Consider the following 11863-nt stretch of genomic DNA (forward strand, 5'->3'; position numbering starts at 1 on the left):
CTACACACTACAACTACACCTACAACTACACCTACACCAACAACTACACCTACAACTACAACTACACTACAACTACACCTACAACTACACCTACAACTACAACTACACCTACAACTACAACTACAACTACACCTACAACTACACCTACAACTACACCTACACTACACAACTACAACTACACTACTACAACTACACTACACTACACCTACACCACAACTACAACTACACTACACCTACAACTACACCTACAACTACAAACACACTACAACTACACTACACCTACAAACTACAACTACAACTACAACTACAACACCAACACTACAACTACACCTACACCTACAACTACAACTACAAACACAATACACCTACACCTACTACACCTACACCTACACCAAACACTACACACACCTACAACTACAACTACAACTACACTACAACTACACCACAACTACACCTACAACTACACCTACAACTACACTACACCTACAACTACACCTACAACACCTACACCTACAACTACACCTACTACAACCTACAACTACACCTACAACCTACAACTACACCTACAACTACACCTACAAACTACACCTACAACAAACTACAACTACACCTACAACTACACCTACAACTACCACACACTACAACTACAACAATACACCTACACACAACTACAACTACACCTACACCTACTACAACTACACTACACCACAAACACCTACAACTACACCTACACCTACACCTACAACTACACCTACAACTACAACAACTACACCTACAACTACACCTACTACACCTACAACTACAACTACACACAACACTACAACTACACCTACACAACAACTACACCTACAACTACAACATACAACTACACTACACTACACCACACTACACACACTACAACTACACCTACTACCACCTACCACCTACAACTACAACTACAACTACAACTACACCAAAAACACCTACAACTACAACTACACCTACAACTACACCTACCTACAACTACAACTACAACTACACCTACAACTACACCTACAACTACACCTACACTACTACACTACACTACAACAACCACAACTACAACTACACCTACAACAACACACTACACCTACAACTACACCTACAACTACAACTACAACTACACCTACACTACACCTACACTACACCTACACCTACATCTACAACTACACCACCTACAACTACACCTACAACTACACCTACAACTACAACTACACCTACAACTACACCTACAACTACACCTACACCTACACACTACAACTACACCTACACTACAACTACACCTACAACTACACCTACACACTACACCTACAACCAACTACAACTACACTACAACTACACCTACAACTACAACTACAACTACACCTACTACACTACAACTACAACTACAACTACAACTACAACTACAACCTACACCTACAACTACAACTACACCTACACCTACACTACAACTACACCTACAACTACAACCACACAACTAACACCTACAACTACAACTACACTACAACTTACACACCTACAACATACACCTACAACTACACTACTACAACAACTACAACTACACCTACAACACACCAACAACTACACCTACACTACAACTACACCTACAACCTACAACTACAACTACACCTACACCAACTAACTACAACTACAACTACAACTACATACACTACAACTTCAACTACACCTACAACTACAACTACACCTACACCTACACTACACTACACAACTACAACTACACCTACACCTACAACTACAACTACACCTACACCACAACACACACAACTACACCTACACTACACCACTACAACTACAACTACACACCTACACCTAACAACTACAACTACAACTACAACTACAACTACACCAACTACACTACACTACTACAACTACACCTACAACTACACCTACACCTACTACAACTACACCTACAACTACACTACACCTACAACTACACCTACAACTACAACTACACCTACAACTACACTACAACTACACCTACATACACCTACACTACAACTACACCTACAACTACAACTACACCTACACTACACTACACCTACAACTACACTACAACCTACAACTACACCTAACTACACTACAACTACACTACAACTTACAACTACACCACTACAACTACACTACAACTACACTACACCTACATCTACTACACCTACACCTACAACTACAACTACAACTACACTACAACCACCTACAACTACACCTACAACTTACAACTACAACCTACACCTACAACTACAACTACACCTGCAACACCCTCCAAACCATCTGCTCCACCTCAATCTGCACTACACCTGCTCCATCTCCACCTCTGCTTCACCTGCTACACTTCTGCTCCACCTCAACCTCTAACCTCTGCTCCACCTGCTCCACCTCAATCTCCACCTCCACCTGCTTCACCTCAACCTCTGCTCCTCTGACCTTCTCCTCTGACCCTCTTGTCTGTTCCTCTGTTCCTTTGACCTTCTCCTCTGTTCCTTTGACCTTCTCCTCTGTTCCTTTGACCTTCTCCTCTGTTCCTCTGACCTTCTCCTCTGTTCCTCTGACCTTCTCCTCTGTTCCTTTGACCTTCTCCTCTGTTCCTTTGACCTTCTCCTCTGTTCCTCTGACCTTCTCCTCTGTTCCTCTGACCTTCTCCTGACTCTCCTCTGTTCCTTTGACCTTCTCCTCTGTTCCTCTGACCTTCTCCTCTGTTCCTCTGACCTTGTGTTCCTCTGACTTCTCCTCTGTTCCTCTGACCTTCTCCTCTGTTCCTCTGACCTTCTCCTCTGTTCCTCTGACCTTCTCCTCTGTTCCTCTGACCTTCTGTGTTCCTCTGACCTTCTCCTCTGTTCCTTTGACCTTCTCCTCTGTTCCTCTGACCTTCTCCTCTGTTCCTCTGACCTTCTGTGTTCCTCTGACCTTCTCCTCTGTTCCTCTGACCTTCTCCTCTGTTCCTCTGACCTTCTCCTCTGTTCCTCTGACCTTCTCCTCTGTTCCTCTGACCTTCTCCTCTGTTCCTCTGACCTTCTCCTGTGTATAATTAGTATTTTCTTGGTTGTTTTTCAGTCGAGCGTTGCCTCGAAGCTCTCGGTGTCTCTGCTCCGTCACACTGAGGTGGTTCCTGCAGATAAGGCGTTCTTCGAGGCGGGAACAGACTGCAGGGTACGAACCACAGAACAGCTTAAGTCATGAAGGATCTCAGATGTTCAAGTGTTTTTAAACTCTGAGACGCCAAAGAGAACACATTTAAAACGTCCTGCTCATCTGAGTCTCTGAATGTGAAGTTAATGACGATTCTTTTGTGTTGTGTGTGTCTGTGTGTGTTTGTTGTGTGTGTCTGTGTGTGTTTGTTGTGTGTGTTGTGTGTATTTGTTGTGTGTTCAGGCCGAGGGCTGGGACAGTATGGCGTTCATCTTCCTGAATCACTTCTTGGATCTGTGTGACGTGAGTAACTCTTCAGGAGAACGTCTGTGTCGGTTCTTTGTTCTCGTGTGACGCTGAACTCGACTTTAGACGCACAGACTCAAACTTCACTGATCCACACGGAAAATATCTGGACTCAGATATTTATGGTGTTTACTGTGACGTGACAAGAACGGAAATATCATGATATCGTATCGTCAAAAGTCTCACAATAACATCGTGGAGCCGCACAATAAATCAAATCACATGTTCCTTTGTTTAAATGCAGATTTTATAGAAACAACAGTTTATAAACATCAGAACTACATTTCCCATGATTCATTTCAGCACAAACATGAAGAAATATGATTTTACTTGAATTTTTGGGATCATGACGGAAATAATCCACAACAAAATCTAGTCGGGGCATTTTAAAAACCAAAACAGTGTCACGTCTACAATTATATAAACTTCTCCAAAATATCACAGTAAATATCGTACGTGAGGTTTGAACATGGTGATAATATCGTACGTGAGGTTTGGACATGGTGATAATATCGTACGTGAGGTTTGGACATGGTGATAATATCGTACGTGAGGTTTGATAATATCGTACGTGAGGTAATATATCGTACGTGAGGTTTGGACATGTGAATAATATCGTACGTGAGGTTTGGACATGGTGATAATATCGTACGTGAGGTTTGGACGTCGTGATAATATCGTACGTGAGGTTTGGACATGGTGATAATATCGTACGTGAGGTTTGGACATGGTGATAATATCGTACGTGAGGTTTGGACATGGTGATAATATCGTACGTGAGGTTTGGACATGGTGATAATATCGTACGTGAGGTTTGTGCATCGTGATAATATCGTACGTGAGGTTTGGACATGGTGATAATATCGTACGTGAGGTTTGGACATGGTGATAATATCGTACGTGAGGTTTGGACGTCGTGATAATATCGTACGTGAGGTTTGGACATGGTGATAATATCGTACGTGAGGTTTGGACATGGTGATAATATCGTACGTGAGGTTTGGACATGGTGATAATATCGTACGTGAGGTTTGGACATGGTGATAATATCGTACGTGAGGTTTGGACATGGTGATAATATCGTACGTGAGGTTTGGACGTCGTGATAATATCGTACGTGAGGTTTGGACATGGTGATAATATCGTACGTGAGGTTTGGACATGGTGATAATATCGTACGTGAGGTTTGGACATGGTGATAATATCGTACGTGAGGTTTGGACATGTGGTGATATATCGTACGTGAGGTTTGGACATGGTGATAAATATCGTACGTGAGGTTTGGACATCGTGATAATATCGTACGTGAGGTTTGGACATGGTGATAATATCGTACGTGAGGTTTGGACATGGTGAAATGGTGATATCGTACGTGAGGTTTGGACATGGTGATAATATCGTACGTGAGGTTTGGACATGGTGATAATATCGTACGTGAGGTTTGGACATGGTGATAATATCGTACGTGAGGTTTGGACATGGTGATAATATCGTACGTGAGGTTTGGACATGGTGATAATATCGTACGTGAGGTTTGGACATGGTGATAATATCGTACGTGAGGTTTGGACATGGTGATAATATCGTACGTGAGGTTTGGACATGGTGATAATATCGTACGTGAGGTTTGGAGGGTCTCGTCCGTCACAGATGAAGATAAATCGTGACGTTTGTGTTTGCGTTTGTGTTTTTGTTCGTTCAGGCGATCGAGGAGGCGACTCTGGACGGACTCGATCACTCAGATTTCGTCGACACAGATATTCCCTTCGAGGTCCCAGTGCCGAGCAAACTCTTCGTCTCTGTAAGAAACAAAACACTCTGTTCCACCTCGTGATGTCACTGAGCTCCTCCTCTGTGTTTTTAAAGTGCACCTCCTCATGTTCTCCTCATGTTCTTTTGATGTTCTCCTGATGCCTTCCTGATGTTCTCCTGGTGGTCTCCTGATGTTCTCCTCATGTTCTTGTGATGTTCTGGTGATGTTCTCCTGTTATTTTCCTGATGTTCTCCTGATGTTCTCCTGATGTCCTCCTGATGTTCTCCTGATGTTCTTTGTGATGTGTTCCTGATGTTCTGGTGATGTTCTGGTGATGTTCTCCTGATGTTCTCCTGATGTTCTCCTGATGTCCTCAGGAGGAGCAGAGGGAGCAGATCAGAGACTGGGTTCTGATGGTTTCCATGGATCAGCGTCTGGAGCAGGTTTTACCCAAAGACGAAAGAAACAGTTACGAAGGAACTTTGACCTGCTCCTCCACCGGCCTCACGTCCCTGCCCTGTGTCCTCACCGGTAATACTACTAAATACTACAAATACTACTACTACTACAAATACTACTACTACTGCCCTGTGTCCTCACCGGTAATACTACAAATACTACTACTACTACTACTACTACTACTGCCCTGTGTCCTCACCGGTAATACTACAAATACTACAAATACTACTACTACTACTACTGCCCTGTGTCCTCACCGGTAATACTACAAATACTACAAATACTACTACTACTACTACTGCCCTGTGTCCTCACCGGTAATACTACAAATACTACTACAATACTACAAATACTACAAATACTACTGCCCTGTGTCCTCACCGGTAAATACTACAAATACTACAAATACTACAAATACTACAAATACTACTGCCCTGTGTCCTCACCGGTAATACTACTACTACTACAAATACTACAAATACTACAAATACTACAAATACTACAAATACTACTACTACTGCCCTGTGTCCTCACCGGTAATACTACAAATACTACAAATACTACAAATACTACTGCCCTGTGTCCTCACCGGTAATACTACAAATACTACAAATACTACAAAATACTACAAATACTACTACAATACTACTACTACTACTACTACTACTACTACTGCCCTGTGTCCTCACCGGTAATACTACAAATACTACAAATACTACTACTACTACTACTGCCCTGTGTCCTCACCGGTAATACTACTACTACTACAAATACTACTACTACTGCCCTGTGTCCTCACCGGTAATACTACAAATACTACAAATACTACTACTACTGCCCTGTGTCCTCACCGGTAATACTACAAATACTACTACTAATACTACTACTACTACTGCCCTGTGTCCTCACCGGTAATACTACAAATACTACTACTACTACTAAATACTACTGCCCTGTGTCCTCACCGGTAATACTACAAATACTACTACTACTACTACTACTACTACTGCCCTGTGTCCTCACCGGTAATACTACAAAACTACAAATACTACTTACTACTACTACTACTGCCTGTGTCCTCACCGGTAATACTACAAATACTACTGCCCTGTGTCCTCACCGGTAATACTACAAATACTACTACTACTACAAATACTACTGCCCTGTGTCCTCACCGGTAATACTACAAAATACTACAAATACTACAAATACTACTGCCCTGTGTCCTCACCGGTAATACTACAAATACTACTACTACTACAAATACTACTGCCCTGTGTCCTCACCGGTAATACTACAAATACTACTACTACTACAAATACTACTGCCCTGTGTCCTCACCGGTAATACTACAAATACTACTACTACTACTACTACTGCCCTGTGTCCTCACCGGTAATACTACAAATACTACAAATACTACAAATACTACTTACTACTACTACTGCCCTGTGTCCTCACCGGTAATACTACAAATACTACTACTACTACTACTGCCCTGTGTCCTCACCGGTAATACTACAAATACTACTACTACTACAATACTACTACCCTTGTTCCTCACCGGTAATACTACAAATACTACTGCCTGTGTCCTCACCGGTAAATACTACAAACTACTACTACTACTACTACTGCCCTGTGTCCTCACCGGTAATACTACAAATACTACTACTACTACAAATACTACAAATACTACTACCCTGTGTCCTCACCGGTAATACTACAAATACTACTGCCCTGTGTCCTCACCGGTAATACTACAAATACTACAAATACTACAAATACTACTGCCCTGTGTCCTCACCGGTAATACTACAAATACTACTACTACACAAACTACTACTACTGCCCTGTGTCCTCACCGGTAATACTACAATACTACAAATACTACTGCCCTGTGTCCTCACCGGTAATACTACAAATACTACTACTACTACAAATACTACAAATACTACTACTACTACTACTACTACTGCCCTGTGTCCTCACCGGTAATACTACAAATACTACTACTACTACAAATACTACAAATACTACTCGCCCTGTGTCCTCACCGGTAATACTACTACTACTACAAATACTACAAATACTACTACGACTACAAATACTACTACTACTACAAATACTACTGCCCTGTGTACTCACCGGTAAATACTGCTACTACTACTACTACTGCAAATACTACTACAAATACTACAAATACTACTACTACTACAAATACTACTACTACTACAAATACTACAAATACTACTGCCCTGTGTCCTCACCGGTAATACTACTACTACTGCAAATACTACTGCCCTGTGTCCTCACCGGTAATACTACAAATACTACTACTACTGCAAAATACTACTGCCCTGTGTCCTCACCGGTAATACTACTACTACTACAAATACTACTGCCCTGTGTACTCACCGGTAAATACTGCTACTACTACTACTACTGCAAATACTACTGCAAATACTACAAATACTACTACTGCAAATACTACTATTACTGCTACTACTACTACTACTGCTGCAAATACTGCAAATACTATTTTCTGTGTAGGGCACCCAGTGTTCTTGCAAGTTCTTGTTTGTATGAGCAGATATTCTTGTGTTCCTCTGGAGTGTTCTCTTGTGTTCTTGTGTTCCTCAGGAGTGTTCTCTTGTGTTCTTGTGTTCCTCTGGAGTGTTCTCTTGTGTTCTTGTGTTCTCTGTGTTCTCTTGTGTTCTTGTGTTCCTCAGGAGTGTTCTCTTGTGTTCTTGTGTTCCTCAGGAGTGTTCTCTTGTGTTCTTGTGTTCCTCAGGAGTGTTCTCTTGTGTTCTTGTGTTCCTCAGGAGTGTTCTCTTGTGTTCTTGTGTTCCTCTGGAGTGTTCTCTTGTGTTCTTGTGTTCCTCAGGAGTGTTCTCTTGTGTTCTTGTGTTCCTCAGGAGTGTTCTCTTGTGTTCTTGTGTTCCTCAGGAGTGTTCTCTTGTGTTCTTGTGTTCCTCAGGAGTGTTCTCTTGTGTTCTTGTGTTCCTCAGGAGTGTTCTCTTGTGTTCTTGTGTTCCTCAGGAGTGTTCTCTTGTGTTCTTGTGTTCCTCAGGAGTGTTCTCTTGTGTTCTGTGTGTTCCTTGTGTTCTTGTGTTCCTCAGGAGTGTTCTCTTGTGTTCTTGTGTTCCTCAGGAGTGTTCTCTTGTGTTCTTGTGTTCCTCAGGAGTGTTCTTTGTGTTCTTGTTCCTCAGGAGTGTTCTCTTGTGTTCTTGTTTCCTCAGGAGTGTTCTCTTGTGTTCTTGTTCCTCTGGAGTGTTTCTCTTGTGTTCCTTGTTCCTCTGTTCCTCAGGAGTGTTCTCTTGTTCTTGTTCTCTGTGTTCTTGTGTTCTCAGGAGTGTTCTCTTGTGTTCTTGTGTTCCTGGTTTCAGGAGTGTTCTCTTGTGTTCTGTGTTCTGTGTTCTCAGTGTTCTCTTGTGTTCTTGTGTTCCTCAGGAGTGTTCTTGTGTTCCTCTGGAGTGTTCTCTTGTTCTTGTGTTCCTCAGTGTTCTTGTGTTCTTGTGTTCTCTGGAGTGTTCTCTTGTGTTCTTGGAGTGTTCTCTTGTGTTCTTGTGTTCTCAGGAGTGTGTTCTTGTGTTCTTGTGTTCCTCAGGAGTGTTCTCTTGTGTCCTCAGGGTCTTGTGTTCCTCAGGAGTGTTCTCTTGTCTCTGTTCTCTCAGAGTGTTCTCTTGTGTTCTCAGGGTGTGTTCTTGTGTGTTCTTGTGTTCTTTGTTCTCAGGTGTTCTCTTGTGTTCTTGTGTTCCTCAGAGTGTTCTCTTGTGTTCTTGTGTTCCTCAGAGTGTTCTCTTGTGTTCTTGTTCCTCTGGAGTGTTCTCTTGTTTCTGTGTTCTCTGGAGTGTTCTCTTGTGTTCTTGTGTTCCTCAGGATGTTCTCTTGTGTCTTGTGTTCCTCAGGAGTGTTCTCTTGTGTTCTGGAGTGTTCTCTCTGGAGTGTTCTCTTGTTCTCTTTGTGTTCTTGTGTTCCTCAGGAGTGTTTCTCTGTGTTCCTTGTGTTCTCTGTTTCTTGTGTTCCTCAGAGTGTTCTCTTGTGTTCTTGTGTTCTCAGGAGTGTTCTCTTGTGTTCTTGTGTCTCAGAGTGTTTGTCTTGTGTTCTTGTGTTCCTCTGGAGTTTCTCTTGTGTTCTGTGTCCTCAGGAGTGTTCTCTTGTGTTCTTGTGTTCCTCAGGAGTGTTGTCTCTTGTGTTCTTGTGTTCTCAGGAGTTCTGTTTCCTCAGGAGTGTTCTCTTGTGTTCCTCAGGAGTGTTCTCTTGTTTCTTGGTTCCTCAGGAGTTTCTCTTTGTGTTCTTGTGTTCCTCAGGAGTGTTCTCTTGTGTTCTTGTGTTCCTCAGGAGTGTTCTCTTGTGTTCTTGTGTTCCTCAGGTTACCCGGTGATCCGGAGTCCTGTGGAGTTCTCGTCTTCTGGAAGAGCCGCAAATAAAGACGACTGGAACAAGTTCCTCATGGCCACAAAGGTTCAGATCCGTCTCCTCACTCATGCTGCTCTCTGATTGGCTGTTGTTCCGGTGTGCTGCTCTGTGATTGGCTGTTGTTCCGGTGTGCTGCTCTGTGATTGGCTGTTGTTCCGGTGTGCTGCTCTGTGATTGGCTGTTGTTCCTGTGTGCTGCTCTGTGATTGGCTGTTGTTGTGTGTGCTGCTCTCTGATTGGCTGTTGTTCCTGTGTGCTGCTCTGTGATTGGCTGTTGTTCCTGTGTGCTGCTCTCTGAATTGGCTGTTGTTCCTGTGTGCTGCTCTGTGATTGGCTGTTGTTCCTGTGTGCTGCTCTGTAATTGGCTGTTGTTCCTGTGTGCTGCTCTGTAATTGGCTGTTGTTCCTGTGTGCTGCTCTCTGCTGATTGGCCGTCTCTCTGTCTCTGCAGACGTCCCACAGTCCGGAGTGTCAGGACGTCCTGAGGTTTTTGGGGCAGTGGTGCGGATCAGTGCCTGGATCTGGATTCTCCTTTCACTAACTCCAGAAAAACCTTCGCTTAGTCCTGGTTTAGTTCTGGTTTAGACCTGGTTTAGACCTGGTTTAGACCTGGTTTAGAACTGTTTTGGTTTAGTCCTGGTTTAGTTCTGGTTTAGTTCTGGTTTAGTTCTGGTTTAGTTCTGGTTTAGTCCTGGTTTAGTTCTGGTTTAGTTCTGTTTTGTGAGTTGGAGCAGAAATATTTGTATTCATTAAAACTCATTAAAATCATATTTAATCACAAAATCACTTCTTTTAATTCTGTTTGGGTTTTTTTATGCTTTTTTTGTTTGTTTTTTTGAGACTGACCTCTGACCCTTTGACCTCTGTCCCTCTGACCTTTGACCTCTGACCTCAGACAAACGCTGAATCAGACCAAATACCAGAAGAAAGATTTTTATTTTGCACAATTTCAAACAATTTCTGTCTCTGTCTCTGTCCCTCTGTCCTTTTGTCTCTTTGTCTTTTGTGTTTTTACATAAATGTTTTTTGTTCAGAAATAAAAACCCGTTTTGAAACTTTGTAAAAGTTTATTTATTTGGTTTCACACAGATTAAAGTTTCAGCCACAGAAAAAATTCAAAATGAAAAACTAAAGTCCATTTGTGTGTTGATGCTCTGAGGTGAGACGCTGACGGGAGGCACTGCTCTGTCTGAAACTCTCAGACTTTAATCTGAGTCTTGAACACATATAAACATGTGTATATACTTATACACATATATACACATGTACACATATATACACATGTACACATATATATCACATATATACACATGTACACATATATACACATGTACACATATATACACATGTAATATATACACGTACACATATACACATGTACAAATATACACATGTACCATATACACGTACACATATATACATATATACACATGTACATATGTACACATACACATATACACATGTACACACATGTACACATATATACACATGTACACATATATACACATATACACATACAATATACAATGTACACATATGTACACATGTAACATATATACACATGTACACATATATACACATGTACACATACACAACACATATATACACATATACACATATATACACATGTACACATTATACATGTATACACATGTTACACATATAACACATGTACACAGGTACACATATATACACATGTACACATATACACATGTATATATACACATGTACACATATATACACATGTATACACATACACATAT

General features: G+C 41.8%; 1 protein-coding gene across 1 annotated transcript in view; it reads left to right on the plus strand.

The window, feature by feature from the left end:
- ift172 (intraflagellar transport 172) overlaps window positions 1-11141 on the plus strand; it is a 67456-nt gene extending 56315 nt beyond the window's left edge. The window contains exons 40-45 of the mRNA XM_055149719.1: window positions 3088-3183; window positions 3406-3465; window positions 5171-5269; window positions 5599-5752; window positions 10056-10147; window positions 10552-11141. Coding sequence (XP_055005694.1) covers window positions 3088-3183; window positions 3406-3465; window positions 5171-5269; window positions 5599-5752; window positions 10056-10147; window positions 10552-10641 — 591 coding nt within the window. The 3' untranslated portion in view covers window positions 10642-11141. The remainder of the gene's footprint in view (window positions 1-3087; window positions 3184-3405; window positions 3466-5170; window positions 5270-5598; window positions 5753-10055; window positions 10148-10551) is intronic.
- The last annotated feature ends 722 nt before the right edge of the window (window positions 11142-11863 follow it).

This window comes from Boleophthalmus pectinirostris, unplaced genomic scaffold (genome assembly GCF_026225935.1).
Source record: "Boleophthalmus pectinirostris isolate CB_2022bp ecotype Guang Dong unplaced genomic scaffold, ASM2622593v1 HiC_scaffold_13, whole genome shotgun sequence".
Lineage (NCBI taxonomy): Eukaryota > Metazoa > Chordata > Actinopteri > Gobiiformes > Gobiidae > Boleophthalmus > Boleophthalmus pectinirostris.